General features: G+C 47.6%; 1 protein-coding gene across 2 annotated transcripts in view; it reads right to left on the minus strand.

Annotated features, from left to right (window-relative positions):
• Positions 1-16,924, minus strand: part of DLEC1 (DLEC1 cilia and flagella associated protein) — a 1,790,999-nt gene that overhangs the window by 1,077,677 nt on the left and 696,398 nt on the right. For both annotated transcript variants that reach the window (XM_069647686.1, XM_069647685.1), the window contains exon 14: positions 800-962. In XM_069647686.1, coding sequence (XP_069503787.1) covers positions 800-962 — 163 coding nt within the window. The remainder of the gene's footprint in view (positions 1-799; positions 963-16,924) is intronic.

Here is a 16,924-nt window from a genome sequence, read left to right on the forward strand (position 1 = left end):
AGGCCTTCATCGGGGGCTATGTCACTTTTGTAGGAGTGGCATCTATCCAAACTGCCCCTGCATCAGCTAAAGGATTCAACACGCTGGTGACCAGCAAAACCTAAAGCAAGTATTGCCTAAATAAATGGAAACGTTATCCAGAGGCCATCCTGCGGTCGAGTTAAACATTTAAAGAGCTATGAGGTAGTCTCTTATTTGCAACTTAATACTGCATTTACTATGCAACTGCAAAAAACAAAGAAGTCAATGCAAACAAGATATTGATGTGCATTACATTTCCAAGAAGGTGCAACACAAGAATATGCATTCTAGAAATTCACAGCACCAGTTAAGAGTAATGACTATGCACTGTATGGAGCTTTTACCAATCAGTATAGTTTTCACATGCAGCCTCCCCCACTCCACCCTATGACTAAGCGCAACCACCATGAGCAGCGTCACTTCCGGGAACGCAAAGTACCAATTTTCTATGCAGCCTATCCCCATAGTGCTCAGCTTTGGCAGAATGTAAACACTCACTAATGTATAACATTTAAATTATCTTGTAAAATCCCATTCAACACACTCTATTCTAAGTGCATTTTTTGTTACCATTTCTTGCTATTGTGTAAAGATCATTTCAGTTAACCACTTCAATCACAGGTAAAAAGTATCAGAAATTGAATACAAAGGGTTAAATGAATCCATAAAGCGGCAGTCATGCGCTTGTGTGTACCTTAAAATAGGCTGCCCCACACAACCATGCGTTTCACTAGGGGACATCATTTACTACACATTTACTACACATTCCTCAACATACGTAGAGTTCCTTATGAGTAGCTTCTTTTCAGATGTTGAAAATGGATTCAGAGAGGAAAAGCGTAAGCGGTGCTCGGCGATCACATCCACCAGCTCCCCAGGCCCAGGGTTGCTTTCACCGCCAATGACGGACACAAGCTCCAAAGCTAGCAGTTGCCCAAAACCTGGCGGGGGAAAAACGTATTCAACAGATCAATGTCACTCGATGCACAAAATGTCATGTTTACTTAGGTTTCACCCTCACACGGCTCGACTCACACACAGGCTTCATCCTCCAAGATAGACACGACTTGGTCTGAACATCTTTTTCGCAGCTACGCTGGCCCACTGTGGACACAGTAATAAGAACACAGCACCATTTTATGGCAAACTTCAACCACAATCTGCCACTAGTGGACCACGCTCTAAGATAAGATCACTGGCATTACAGGGCCAAGCATTTGTGGACTTGACAAAGTATGCAGTCGTATTACCAGAGTCACCTATATTCTGGCTCTACCACTGTGGTCAAAGAGTGTAGGCAGCCGCCAACAACTCTGCAAGCGCCTTACTTTGAGCTGCAATGAATGGTACCAGTCTAGCATGGACATCATTACTTGAAACAAACATTATTTGGGGATTTACAATAGATATGTTATTGACCTATAAAGGCAAGTTAACAAATATATAGCCTGCAAACACTCATTACGAGTGTGCCATTCCGGTAAAAATGGTGGAAGAAATTCCGGTTATAGCGGCTATGGCATTTTTCCCAGACCGGCACAATCTAAATTTACTGGTAGGGGCTCTGATCCACCAGCAGGCCTGACCTGCCATTAGTTTAGGCCCCTAGCGGCAAACAATTGTCACGCTCACCGGCACCACTAATACCGGTGCCAGTGATTGCGGCAAACCCATTCCATGGAGTCCTGTGGAATTCCATGAAATGGAACTTACCACTGTTGCCGGCACCCGTAATATCCCAGTAATACTGGGATATCGGGCACCAGTAACGGTAAGGCGGGTTTGCTGGTAACCTACCGGGAATGACCGGCAGGTTACCAGCAAACCCGTAATGAGCCTCTAAGACTGGTGCCCAAAACAAGAAAGAAGGGTGATTCAAAACCCCATCTCTCATCCGTAATAGGCTCTATGGAAAGGCCCTCAGATACAACAAATAATGCAATACATTTTTGGCTTAAGAATAGGTGCTTGGAATGTAGATGTTGCTCTGTAGTTGTGTCAAAGGGGCTTGCGGGTAGAGACGTGCCCACAAAGCTAAAAGGAGAAAAGTACACACGAATCAGGAGTGCAAGAAGTCCTGCAGACAAGAAAGGATAGGCAACTGAGGCAGTGAAAAGAAGAGGGCAGGGAGTACAAGTAATACAAACATTTTAAGTTCCCTCTTGAGGTGTACTCATTATGGGGAAGAGTTCCCCACAGAACCAGGGAAACTCTAGCCTTCTGAGCAGGTTACTATTACAGGGCCCAAATCTGAATGCTCATGGAAAGGAGCAGCAGCAGTGGGTTTCAGTGTCTGGACCCTAAATCGCAAACAAGGAAACCGTACTCACAAGACTGAAGCCTGTACAGGTCCAGCAGGAACTGAACAATGACTGGCTCCTGAAATAGGAACCAGCACACTGTTAACAATGACACAAGGTACAATACTGAAACGCAACAAAGGAAAGGGGCAGAGACTGCATGCTGGAAACCCAGCAGCCAAACTCTGAACAATGGAATTACACAAGGCAAAAACTGAAAACAAGAACTGTAACAGAAATAGTGGGTGGGTAAATAACCCAACAAACCCCATAAAATGTGTGTACCTCAGATGTCTTCTCCCTCCTATCTGTACTCCATTGCAATAGCTTTGGTTTATATGTGGCACTTGAGAACCACTTAAAATTCAAAACTAAAAAGGGTGGATCCAGCTAAAACAGGAAGTCAAAGTGAGGAAGGTTCAGGACAGAGAACTGGAAGAAAGAAGAAAAGCAAGGAAACTAGAATCTGAGTACAGGGCTAAAGAAACTGCAGACTGATAACAAGGAACAGTATTTCTGGAGTGGGATAACAAGGGCAGGACTGAAGACTCAAGGAAGCTAAAGCCACATGGGCAATGGGCACAGAACAAGGAACTGCAGGCAGGGAACAAGATAATTAGTGTTAGAGAGCAAGGGACTGTAGACAGGGAACCGAGGACTGGAAGCAGGGGAGCACAGCTGAAGTGTAGGAAGCACAGAGGTGCAGGGCAAAAGACAGGGGAGTGAAGGCAGCGTAGCAGGGCTGCAAGGCAGGGAGCACAGGCCGCTGGAACAAGAGCAGGTACTGGAAACAGGACACAGCAGCAAGGCAACAAAGGGCTGTAAGCAAGCTGAATGCAAGAGACATGTGCTCCTGCAGGCAGCTGCTTAAATACCAACTTGCCCTTTGCTGAGGCAGGCTCATTAGCAGCACCTGGAGCAGCACACCTGAAGGTAATTGGCCTCCTCCCTCTCAGGTCCTGGGTAAGTGAAGCTAAGGCTTCTGGGGATTGTAGCTCTAAGACTGCTGCATAGGAATAGCCAGGATATGGGAACTGCCACAAGGTGCACTATGAGACATGTCATTTGTGCAATTAAATAAGGAAGTTCCAAAGTATTGCAAAAGGAAGGTAAAGACAAACATATGAATAGGTATTGTCCAGGTAGGATTATGGAGATGAATGAGTCCCAAATAGTCCACAATGGGTGCCATTTGGTGCGCCAGTGGCACAGTCGTGACAAGGTGATACGGTTTGATGACAATGTTCGCAAAATTTCAAAATCACACAAAATCTGACTTTTGATACCTCTATTTGACTCAAACACATATTGTTGAAATTGCACAATGCATTAGATTTCGCAGTCCATAGACTTCTTACCCAAATGGTAGTGACAGAGCGAAATGAGTGGCAAACAGCATGCTGGATATTTTGTTCACATAGAAAAAAGATAACCACACTTTTAACTTCATAGGATGCAGGTCAGCTGCGGGTGCAAAGGAGGCCATCTTATATACAGCGCAATTAATCAAAGATCAGGAAATACATCAAAAAACTTCAATGGAGACAATTCTAGCAGTGTTTGGAAAGACATGTTAGGAAGGAACAGTTGCACAAATTGGGAAAGATTCTGAAAAAGTTGTGCAAATGAAAAGGATGCACTTTTAGTTTTGGCTATTAGGTGGCACTGAAAGCGCTACCTTTCAGCCGAAACTATTGTCATTAAAATAAGAGCTTTAAATAGGGGCTTTGTATGGAGATTTGTAATGCTTTTCAATGCAGATGACATACGAGGATTGTAAGGAAGGCATGGTATCAAGCAGTAAGACAGACACAAGTGATCACAGTTCAAGGATGTTTATTGAACTTCAATTGGGTTTGAAAAATGCCTGTCTAATCCTAAATCTAAAGATGGGAGCAAGCTACGATCATCAAATAATAATAACGCAGTCCTAGTAGAGTCTGTCAATATAAAAGGGCCTATACTAATAAACCTATTGCCAATCCTTACTTCTAAATACAAATAGTGTGGGAAACAATGTTATGCAAAAGAAAAGTGCTCAATAAATGATATGTGAGGATATTTAAGCCGTTGCCTTCCCGTCCCCACGTTTTCAACACGGGACAAGGCGACACACTCAAGCTTAGCACACTCTCTGGCTTCTCTAGCACGAAGATGCAGTTCAAAACTTCAACATCAGGGTCTTCTGTGCCAAAGTCTCTTTGCCAATCAAAGTCTTTTAATTCAGAGGGCCCGATGCAACACAACAAACATTAAAGTTCCTTTCTTCGTAAGATTTCACATATACAACTTCTCGGGTGATTTACTGATCAGCCCGGATCCCCCTCCACCGGGCTCAGACCCACTTTGACACAATGGGCCTCATCACGACTTGGGCGGTAACGCCGGTGGTTTTACTGCCGGTGGTATTAGCCCTACCGCCGAACTCCCCGGCGCTAATAGCGCGGATCACGAGTTCGGCGGTAAAGTAAATCCCCATTCCCCATTGAGCCCATTCGGAAATGCCCCATTCCCCATTGGGCTCAATGGGGAAAATTCGCGCTCTTACCGCCGGCGGATTTCCCGCCGGCGGTAATAGCGCAAATTCTCGGCGGATTTCACACCAGCTCAGAGCTGGGTTGAAATCTGCCGAGGCCCTGATTCGGCGGACCCTTAAATCCGGCGGTAATAGCGCTACCGCCGGATTTAAGGGTTACCGACGAGGTCGTGATGAGGCCCAATATCTTCAATTGGTCTGCCTCTGCCGGGCTCTGACCAAATATCTCACATATACACAATTTGTCAGGTGATTTACTGTTCAGCCCGGGTCCCCCTCTGCCGGGCTCGGACCAAATTTCTCTACTTCATCAGAATCGAAGACTTTCGACTGTGCGCAGGATTTTGCTTGACCCGTTGCAGAACCACTCCGATTCACAATTAATCTTGCTCTTCTTGAGAGAACTTTTTTCTCAGTTCACTTTTTCCACCTCTCAACTGGATACCTTACAGAAACCTTTGTTTGAGCACCCACGCGGTGCCGGACCTCTCTGTCAAAAGGTATTGTATCTTGCTTTTAAAGTTCAATCACTCATCAGCAGTTCAACTTTATTTGCGTCTCTTATCACACGCATTTTAACAATGTTAATTTCAGTGCTCACCATACATTGTTGCTGCTTGCAACCTTGGTTTCAACACAGACCAGTATTGTATCGGTCTCCCCAACTCAGTGGCTGTGTTGTACACTGATGTTGCTTTGTTCTTAGAGCCAAGGATAGTACCACGCCGGCTGGCGCTTCTCCCCGCCATGAATATTGACGCAGGAGGGCCCCGGGTATCTACGACACACAATGCAGGATTCTTCAGCCTCGTTTCCTGGTCTTACACTTTCTATTCTCGAGGTCTCTGGAAAGTAATGGTTCCTTGTCGAAAAGGTCAAGGGAACTTCCCTCCTTGTGATCCCCTTCTGTTTTGCTGTCTTTCCTCTCTTGTCCAGCTGGTGTCTCAAAACTGCTGTGCGTTGCCCCGCTCAGGGTTTGCTCTCGTGCTCCGCCTTTTATCCATGTGTGGAAGCTCAATGGAAGTCAGGTGTGTGTGATGGTCAGTAATTGCCTGAGACCTGGCTTAACCATTGTATTGGGACACGTCAGGTATACTGCTTGACTGTTAGTCTGTTTTCTCTCATAGTGGGCTGTGCGTGAGAAAGTGTTCATGTTGTAAGGGGTGCGGTAGAGCTCCTAAATATCCTAGCTGTTATGATGGGGTAAAGGTGTTGCAGGGAAGGGGATACTGCGTCTCACCATCCGGTGTCCCACTCCCACTCCCTGAAAAATCCTCACCCAGGTGATCCTCCTGTACTGGTCCACACCCAGGAACTGGATCCAAAAGTGATGGCCATGTCCTGGCTACCTGGATGACAGATCCCAGGGGACTAGAGGGTGAGACACCTTTTGGTTTCTCACAGGATGGATGTGTGCTTTTCAGCTATGTGTTCCACCCATTTAACCCCATCTATAAGTGAAATCCATATGATTTTCCTCCCATTCCCACCAGTCTCACCCCAAACCACACCCCTTTTTGCTTGCATTTGGATTGTTTGCTGAATGTGTCAGCAATTTTTACTTCCAAAATGGCAGCCGCCAAATGTTAATGTTAATAACAAAAGTTATTTGACTTGATTGATGCTTTCAAAAATATGTACTGCAGCTTTTAAGCTACATCACATATTTTAATGTATTTTGTAATTTTAAAAAACAAGTTACTGCTGTAGTTAAGTTTTGCTCTAAAATGTCTCACAAAATGCCCATGCACCGATTTGTGGCGGTTGCTCTAGTGTGCAGGATGTTAGTGATGCCACTGTGACTTAATTTGATCTACAGTATGTCCTTTTTTCGGGAAGGTAGCCATTTTATTTCACACATGAACCACTTCAGTAAAAAAGTGTTTTTAATACATTAGCAAGGCTGCACTATACCAGACCCAGTTCATAGGCTCAGTTCCTAGCATGGCTTTACCGACCTTGTTGGGTTGATAAATAAGTTCTTCCATGGCTTGTGTACTGCTTTGGGGGTGGGGCAAGGAACCCTGTCCTTTAGCGAATGCCGGTCATGGTTGCCGAACTCTGCCAGTAATAGCATTATTGTCAGGCTCTCCATTGTGCGGGGGACCAATGGGCTTTAGCATTCAGTCTTGCTATGTACCTCCCAGAGACCCTGGGCACAAAAGGAGTGAGCAACTGGTGAAAAAATGCATTCTTTGGAGAAATGTAGCCTCCAGCACGAGTGAACCATGTGAAATGCTGTAGACATTTATTTTTTAAATCCAGACGTAAACATCAATTTCTGTTCCTCGTCGTGCATTTACAAGTCTAGTCACTTCTTTGTTTGCGATGGAATGCCTGAAGGTGGATATCTGCTTTTTAAAAATCTTTTTGAAACCTCATTCTGCCGGTTTCCAGGTGAAATGCTACTTTGAAAACAGATTGGCCCACTGAGAGGCCTGCCTCTGTAGCTGAGGGAGGGAGTTTGCGGCATGTTGGTAAATGACCCCAATCCTCCAGTAGATCCTTCTCAGCTTGTCATGAGAAAGAAAGTGAGTCATGCTGGAGACCAGACCATGCGCAGGCCTGCCTGTATCCAGAAACCTAAAATACAGTGGCTTTTCTGAACTCTGGAGGCACCAGTCGGGGCTTTTTGGGATTGGTAAAATCCCATTCTGACTGCAGTTGCGTGGGAGAGGGCAATTTAAAGCCAAGGTTGTAATCTAATTTTCCCCATGTTTTCCTGTGGTTTTGATAAAACGATGTGCCTTTTTTGCAGAGTATGCTTGTGTTTTACAATTAACAATGATTTCAAAAGGCTATATAAGTCCCTTCAACGCAGCTGTTCAGGTATATACAAAATACAGTTTGGCCTATGAGTGAAAGCCTGATTTTCAGGCCTTTCCAAAGCACTGCTGTGAACAATTTAAAAGGACACAAATAGCTTATATAATGTTATGTACGACACACACTATTTTGCAGCAGTGACCGCCATTAAAAACAAAAAGTCTACTAGAAAACTGTTTTGCACATGCCTTTTCCGTGGCTTTGAACAGTTAAGAAGCTCTGCTTTGCAACATTAATATTGGAACTGTATTAATGAAAAGCAGGTACTTTTCCAGGGAAAGTCCCACACTGGCTAATTGTCAAAGGGTCACTGTAGTGCAAGTGTTAAATGAAACTAGTCTACAGCAGCTGCAGGCGACTTAATGTCTAATTGAGCCACCCTTTTTAGTTTTGAATTGTAAGTGGTGCTCAAGTGCCATATATAAGCCAAAGCTATTGCAATGGAGTACAGATAGGAGGGAGATGACATCTGAGGTACACACATCTTATGGGGTTTGTTGGGTTATTTACCCACCCACTGATTGCCCGTGGCCATGCTAATCCCTTGAGCCATTCCCATCTACTTCCTGCCACATTCCACCAAAACACATCCTCCTGGGATCCCTTTGAGGTATCACTATCAAGCAGTAACATCAAACTCTGTCATATAAATCCATCAAAGTGTTATTTCTAAGCAGCCTTCTTAGTGTTCATTTTTTAAATGCAACTGTAAATGTGATACTGCCTCTAGCTTACAGTCAGCACAGACAATCCGCCTGCAGATGCACCCTCCCAGTCACCTCCCACACAACACTACACAGGCAGCGCAGACACTGCACGCACAGCATGTGCAGACTGCCAGGTAGACTTGCAGACAGAACACACCCAGCACAGACTGTATGGACCCAAGAGAGGAAGACATCAACACTGTGCCCTGCTTCCAGATGTTCAATATGGCACTAGAATCAGACCCCCCCCGCCCCCGGAGGGACTGTGCATTAGGACATCTGTGAGATGTTGGGCTGAGGAAGCCCGGCTGGTGAATCATTATAGGGCCATAAGGTGCAGCGACAAGGCCAGATATATGAAGAACACCCGTGACCTGAGTAGCTGCTATGTGTGAGGATAGAGACGGTAAAGGGGGACAAAGCTGTAAATGTAAGGCGGCTAAAGTAAAAGGGGAATATTACACATCACAATAAATGAATGAGCAATATGCATACACAGCAATGTGATCAAACCGAACATATATAACCTTAAGGCAACAGACGCTGCCTTCGTGTAGGAGGCAAATGATGGGTTTTAACAATGCTCATGCCCGTGTGCCTCACGAAAAAGTTTGCAATCAAGTTTTCCTGTGGAAATGTAGTGTGGTGAAAAAATGCCATTCTCACACCACATTCGCCACTGAAAACCATATGTTCACCAGCACTAGTCCATGTGTCAGCTGTATGGTCAGAAGTCATGAGGAACCTTTATTGGTTTTGGAGCATTTTGGTGGCATTGCCACCAAAATATCACAAACACCATTGCTACAGATAAAAAAGGGGTGCACCGAGCAGTCTTTGTTGTAGGCATGACAACTGGAAATGATGTGGCATACAATTGCCAATGCACTAAGAGTTTATTCATGTTGTACTAAGCAGATGTAATCCAATAGTGGCTTGTTTAACATATTTTCTCCCAATTACGAGTACTGTCACATGTCATGTGTGTGTGTGACTTTCGACGCTGCAGCCGCAGAGCGGTCTCTTTTTGAGATGCAGGCCACCCTTCTCGCGACTAGGCGAGGGCAGCCATCTTGTTGTTCTCCGTGGGAGGTTTCCGCTGCCTCTTGTTTACTTTTCGAGTCTGTTTCTCTGACTACCACATGCAGACCTGCGGTGGTGGTGGCAGAAGAGTCCCCGCACGGGAGGCCGGCAGATGCGTGTGTTCTTTTTCAGCGTAGTGGCGGGCTTTGGTCATTATCGGTAAGGGAGTTGTTCTGACACGGCGCAGTTGTCGGGTGCTTTGTGGGAGGCGGCATGTGCAGTGAGGTGTCTAAGCCGACCGTGGCGATTGTCACAGGTTCGAACCCTGCGAGGCTGATTATAAAACCACTTGCCCCACAATCTTAAGGCAGAGAGCATTATTTGATGCGAAAATAGCTGTGTTGAAGTTCATTGTAAATCTGTTAGTTTATATTTTTATGTATGTTCTACACAACCAAGGATACAGGCAAGTGCTGTTTAATATAGAACAGAAAGAAAATGTAAACACTGTGCCCGCTTCCATCCTTATACACTGACCTCGCTAGCCGAATATAAATGCATGTTCACGTTGTCGAACTGGGGGCAAGGGGGTTCCACTTGCATTCCTGTCTGCCACGATATGGTAACTTTAATAACCCTGTATACAATGAAACTTGTCATAATGAATTAATAGGTAGGAGGTTTGTCTATTTACTAGAGCTATTCCACTTGACTGCAATGTGTGACCTGGGCACATGCCTCAGTTCCCTTATCTGACAACATTTGGGAGAAGGGATTAGAATTCTGGTTTTATCACATAGCGAGAGCAATGCGCCAGTGTAACTACATCTGCACGTTGAGAGCAGCTGGTTTAGGAAAGTGGGGGAGGGGACGGCTCTCAAGTCTCCTCCGCATATCAATGCCAAGTCCCTTCCCCTGCCAGGAGAAGTGGGGCGCCCTCTGGGGTGGTCCTAAAATAGTAGATGACGACAACAGCTGTGTGCTGGGCTAGTACTGGTGGCGCACCGAACTGTGCATGTCCAGTCGGGTCTGATTAAAGGTGTGAGGTGGCTAAAACGGCAGAGGAGCGCTCTATCAGAGCACTCCATCAGAGCACTCCGTCACAACCGTCTTCTAGAGTAGCTTTGTGAATACTAAAGTACGGTTGCTCTGATAAATCGGAGTGGTATAGGTGCCCTTCTCCAGCCTGCTCGGCGAGTTAGTGGGCGCTTTTTTTGTGCAGGCGATATGTAGCAGGTGGAGATAGATAATGGTCACCTACTGCCCGCTTTTCGCCTCCCAGGTCCAGAATTATTTAGTTAAAGGATTTGTGCAAGAACACACACTGTGGGTAATTTAGGCACTTGACCACATATCATTCCTGGTTTAGTTTATATACATATTTATTAAGGTTTTGTTTTCAAGTGCTATTTAGGTGTTCTGCTGCGGCTATAGTAGCTCCTTCTTCACAGCACCCTTTTTGGTTTTGCCGCATTTCTCTGGCTATTGCTCTATTCTCCTTCCTTTTTATTGTCTTAGACACCGCTCCCCGTATCGCATCTTCCTTTGAAACTTTACACCGTCCTCCTTGCAACCTGGTGCCTATAAATGCAAAATGCAAATAACGTCAGTAAACACCCAAACTAATGGCATTGCCAATGCTTGTTTCATTTGCACTCATTGCAGAAATGTGTAGGTCACCTTTTTCTCAACTGTTACCTGCACATTGTAAGGTGGCTGGCTAATGCAAAGAGCATGGAGCCAGCCCCTTAAATACATTAGTGTCAGGAGTGAGCTCCCGACACGAATGTATGACTGCACCCAGCAACCACGTGGTTGTTGGGAGATCCTTTCAAATTTCAAAAAGACAGATCTTTAAAGAGCCTGTCATTGTGAAGGTGAAGCTAGAAACGCAATTGGAAGAGCAGCGAATCATACCGCTGCTGTTGCACTTTAAAAAATGCATGACGGATGACACCAGGGGGCGCAGACAAGGTGGAAGCCTGATTGCGGTGTTCCAGCCCCTGTGGTCATTTGCAGAGTTTTGGTGGAGTTGATGGCCAGAAGCCAGAATCATGCAGACGGGGTCCACGGGCAGTGAAAAAGTGGCAGCATCGCTGGGCCAAATGAGCGTTGGCCATACCCCCGTGCAGAGGAGAGAGGGGCTTCAGAACGGGAGGCACAATGCGGTGGCAGGGAGGCAGGCCGTAGGAGCACAGAAGACCGACAGGCATGGCAGCGGGGGAGAGTGATCCGGGACCGAAGCAGTGACCGAGACCCCCGGGCACAACAAGAAACGACAAGCCCCCGGGCGGCATCCACTCAAGGTGCCGCAAGCAGAGGTGGACCTGGGCTGTGGCAGTGAAGCCTGGAGCAACAGTGTGGAGAGGAGGAGGCGCAGGAGAGGAGCAGGCCACCCACGAGTGATGTGGCCGGGCACAGAGGACAGTCTGTGACCCAAATGGACACGAAGGGCAAGAGGAATGAGGCCCTCCCCCTGAAGGCTAGGGGTAGAGGCTGGGGAGTGTGAGGTGGCTGAAAGAAGGCTCCCAGGGGGTAGCGGAAGTGCAGGCCCAACATTGATGGACATGGAGTGGTATCCATACAGGGAGAAGCGGAAAGCCTCTGAATGAAGGGGGAGCCAGTAGCGAGCTGCAGCAGATCCCATGGAGAGGGATCCTGCAAGCAACCAGCTACTCAGAGGAGTAAAAGCCCGGGGGAGGAGCCACGGGCTTGTAGAAGAGGCAAGTGGTGAGGCACAGTCCGGCTCTCTAAAGACATAGGGAGAGTTGGAGCATGTCGAATGTCGAGTGCGCACAGGCCAGATAATAGACCTGGGAGGCCTGAGGTGCAGACAGCACATCAGTGTGATGAATTAGGGGAAAGAGGCCTGGCCTGGGGCTGCATGCTCTGAGACTCGCCACAGATAGCGAAGTAAAGGTGATAGGGACCCCCTTGGACCACAGTGGACTGTAAACTCATCAGAGAAACCAGAGAAAGGCACAGAGGTGAAGGGAGTCCCCAGCAAGGTGTGATTTGAGAGTAGCAGGGGAAAAACATGACAGAGGGATTGGGTCAGGTGGATGAGTTGGAAAGCAACGCTTTTGCAGTTCCAATATCCCGAAGGAGGAGACATGAAAAAGGCGAAGGGAGACGGAGGACCTCACCCCTGTCCTACAGAGATTGGCGCCATTGAAAGTGACATCCAAATGATCCTGGAGGATATTCGTGGAATGCAGACAGACATTGGAGCTAAAGTGGCGGTCATATCAGCGAAGGTGGTCACTTTGGAGGAGCTGTTGGATGGGGTTGAGACAAATCCCCCTCCTCACCCTCCTTGAATCACAGGTTGAGGTCGTCTCTGGGAAATTGAGAGGAGAGAGAAGGAATTATGCCTTAAAGTGGATGATATTGAGAATAGACAGAGGCGCAATAGCCTCCCTTTCTTTGTCCTAAAAGAGAAGAAGGGGGAATCGATGGCTGTACTTGAAAGGAAAATCCAGGAAATCATAGGGATGGCCCTAGGATCGAAGGAAGGTGAACGGGTGGCCTTAAACATGAGGGAGAGGGGTGGGAAAACCAATGAGTTGTTCAAGAGGGAAGAGATGGTTGAGTGATGCCAGGACACTACATATTTGGGGGAGGAGTAGGGGGAAGCTAATGTGGTCAGGGCAGGGGGCGCTACCCTGGTGGTTCGGCCGTGTGTGCCCGAAATTTCTGGTAGAGGTGGCCGAACCCCCCCATCCCCGGTGGGGAAGGGCAAGGGATGGGCGTTGGGAGGGTTTAGGGAGGGGGAAGGGATGGAAGGGCATAGGGAAAAGAACAGGGGTCGAACAGAAGTGCCTACTGTGTCAGGGAGGGAGGGCAGGTGGGGGGGAGGGCACATGGTGTGGGGGACTACATGCATCATATCCTCACAACGTAGATGGAGGACAGGGCGGACCAATGGCAGGGAAGGATGGTGGCTTCAACTATGGGAAAATGGCTAATTGGAAGGCAGCAACGCTTATCGTGAAAGGGCTGAGTTGCCGGAACAAAACATCCCTCATGGTGTACATGCTTCCTAAAGCCTGGATAGCAGTGCTTTTCTTGCAATAAACACACTATAGGCAAGGGAGGGAGTGTGCCTTGAAAGGGGCAGAGGTTGGGCAGACCTATTGGGCATTGCACAAGATGTGTAAAAAGGAGGGTGTGGGGATTGTCCTGTCATGAGCAATGCAACTGCGGGAGGTCCAGGTGAGGAGAGGTTCTGGAGGCAGGGTTGTGGCACTAAAGGGACGCTTGGAGGTTAGGTTGCTTACCCTTGCACCGATATACGCAGTGAATGTGAACCAATTGGCCTTCCTCCAGAAGGTGTTTTCGGTGCTGGAGGAGTGTGGGCAGGGTATGATTATGGTGGGGGTGCCTTTAATTTGATTGCAGATCTGGCAGTGGTCTGGTGGTTGGCAAAGGGCGATAAGGTCAAAGCAAAGGGGAGGGAATACAAAGCATTCTCTCAGCTGCTGCAGGACCACTTTTGGGTGTATGTGTGGAGGTTGAGGTTCCCCAGGCACCAGTATTGTACCCTCTTCTCACCCCTGCACCAAACATACATGCAAATTGATCTCTAACTGGTCAGGAGGAGGCAGGAGGCTATTGGATTTTGAGATGTTCACAACTGAATGGTGGATAGAGGAGGGGAGGAAGGGAATGCCACACTGGAAATGTAATGACGGTCTCCTTCGATACCCAGTATTTCGGGACTTCTTGTGGAAAGAAATCACACAATATTTAGAAATCAACGATACAGGGGAGGTGCACTGGAAGACAGTAGAGGCAGCTAAGGCGACGATGCAAGGCCTCCTTACTGCGGAAGAGGCCCGTAAAAAGAGGGAGAGAATGCTGATAGAAGGGTGGGTGAGGGAGGAGCTGAGGGACATGAGGGCAAGGCTAATAAGGTTGGGCGTGCATAGGGACGGGTTACTGGGGGCTATGCGGGACAAACAGCAGGAACTACACCCACGCCTGATAGGGGAAGTGGTGAAGAAGATTTGTTACACCAAACAACGGTTCTACGAGAGAGGTGATAGGGCGGGGATGCTGTTAGCAAAAAGGTCAGAGAATGCAGGGTGGAGAGGAGGGATCACCGTATGAAGGATGAGAGTAGGGAGGTGATTGGCCCCAGGGGAGGTAGCCCAGATCACTTCTCGGACTATGAAACCTTGTATTCCCAGCCATACACGCCAGGGAAGAGGTAGGTGAAAGAGTATTTAGGGAAGCTCTCTGTCCCACGACGGACGAGGGCGGGGAGAGGTCCTTGTTGGAGGCAGATATTACAGGGGAAGAGGTCCAGTGCGCGATAAGCCATCTAAAGCCAGGCAAGGTGCTGGGGGAAGACTGCAATCCAGCAGACTTTTATAAGCAGTTTCAAGAAGTCTTGGCGGAACCCTGGGATGGGGACTTTAACTCCATCCGGCAGGTAGAGGATATGCCCACCAGGTTCCTGGAAACACTCATGACAGGGATCCCCAAGCAGGGTAAGGATCAGGCAAGCTGCACCTCATACAGGCCCATATCTTTGCTAAATGTAGATGCAGAAATATGAACGAGAATTTTAGCACCTCGCCTAGAGATGCAGCTCCCCCGTCTAGTACACCCAGACAAGACTGTATTCATTCAAAACAGGCAAGGCTCAATCAAACTAAACAAAACCCTACATATTCTGAACGACCCCAGGGCACAAAGGGAAGGGACTTTGATCCTCTCGCTGGATGCCAAAAAGGAATCTGACAGGGTTAACTGGTCCTTTATGAAAGGGGTTCTGGAGTACATAGGCATGGGAGAATGATGGATGGGATGAATTATGGCCTGTACTATGCCCCACGGGTGAGAGTGGTGGTGAATGGAAGGATGTCCAGGGCAATAGTGCTGAGCTGTGGTACCAGACAGCGGTGCCCCGTCACCTTTATTAAATGCTCTGGTTATGGAGCTATGGGTAATTGCCCTGAGGGTTTGCAGGGATAGAACGGGGTGAAGATAGGTGGACAGGAATATAAAGTGAGTTTATTTGCGGATGATGCACTGCTTTACCTCACAAATCCACAAACCTCGGTACCAGCCCTGTTAAAGGGTCTGGGGGAGTATGGCGATTGTCAAGATTTAGTGTCAATCTTGACAAATCGGTGGCATTCTTAGCCAGAAATTGGAGTCAAGAGGACAGCGAGTGGGTTAGGTATTCACAACGTGGTGGGAGGGATTGTGCTACCTTGGGATCAAAATTACGAGAGAGGCAGAGGACCTGTTTGAGAAGAACTATCTCCCGTTATGGGGAAGAATAAGGGCAGACTTGCAGCGCTGGGGACGGATCGGTCTTTCTTGGATTGCGCAATTAAACTGCATCAAGATGACTACCCTTCCCAAGCTGTGGTTTCTCTTTCAAAGGCTCCCCACGACGGTTCCGTCCCAATTTCTGGATGCTGCCTAGAAGGCTCTTATACTTTTTTATGGGCTGGAGCAAAGTCCTGGGTAGTATACAGAACGTTGGTGTTGCCGAAGTAAGAAGGGGGATTCCCAGATCTCAGGGCATATTAGAGGGCTACCTAACTGGAAATGATGGTGGACCATCTAGATCCGAATTAAAAGGAACAGTGGGTTCACATGAGCAACGCGATCTTACAGCTGGTATTGTTGGGTGAATGGATGTGGGTCCCATAGAGGGCGACTCCTATGCAAGTTGTGGCACACCCCATCCATTCTGGCAGTGTTTCTGGTCGATTTGGCATGAGGGGGCTCTAACCATTGATAGTCGACGTGGCCCTCGCCCCTCAGCCGTATCTGTGCTCCACCCCTGCGGAATTCAATTGTAGACCTTCTAAGGTTCGAGTCGTGGTATGAGGCAGGACATTCGAGTGCAGAGCATGTGGGAGAAAGGCGAGTTTATGTCCTTGACCCGTTTGGAGGAATGCCTAGGTATGGGGGTACTCTCGACCTTCAGGTATATGCAGCTGAAACGTGTTCTGCGTAAGCTGAATTGGGGAGAAAACCTATGTAGGGAGCTCACCCCCTTTGAGAAAGCGCTACTGCAGGAAGCCAACATGAAGGGGCGGCTATACCGGCTATATGGAGAATTGAGAACGGGCGAACCCATTGGTATACTACCAACACGTGCAAAATGGGCTAAAGACCTCGGAATTGGTCCAGCTGTGGGGCAAATTATGCAGGAGGGTAAAGATGTCCACACGGATGCAGGCATTCAAACTAACATAGGTGGCATTACCCACCGGCAACCCTAGCGAAGATATATTCGGGAGTGGATTTGCGCTGTTGACGCTGCAAACGGGCAAATAGTGACTATTACCACATGTGGTGGAATTACCCACTTATTCATACATATTGGGAGGCTGTGTTGGGATGGCTGAAGGATCTCGATGGGGATACACCGGCCAATGGAGCCAAGTGTGCTGCTGTTCAGAGTGCATTAGAAGGAGGCGGAAATGGGGGAGGAAGGACACATGGTCCACGCACCCTATTAGTAGCAGCAAGCAGCTGTGTGA

Source organism: Ambystoma mexicanum, chromosome 2q (genome assembly GCF_040938575.1).
Source record: "Ambystoma mexicanum isolate Mex_15411 chromosome 2q, UKY_AmexF1_1, whole genome shotgun sequence".
Lineage (NCBI taxonomy): Eukaryota > Metazoa > Chordata > Amphibia > Caudata > Ambystomatidae > Ambystoma > Ambystoma mexicanum.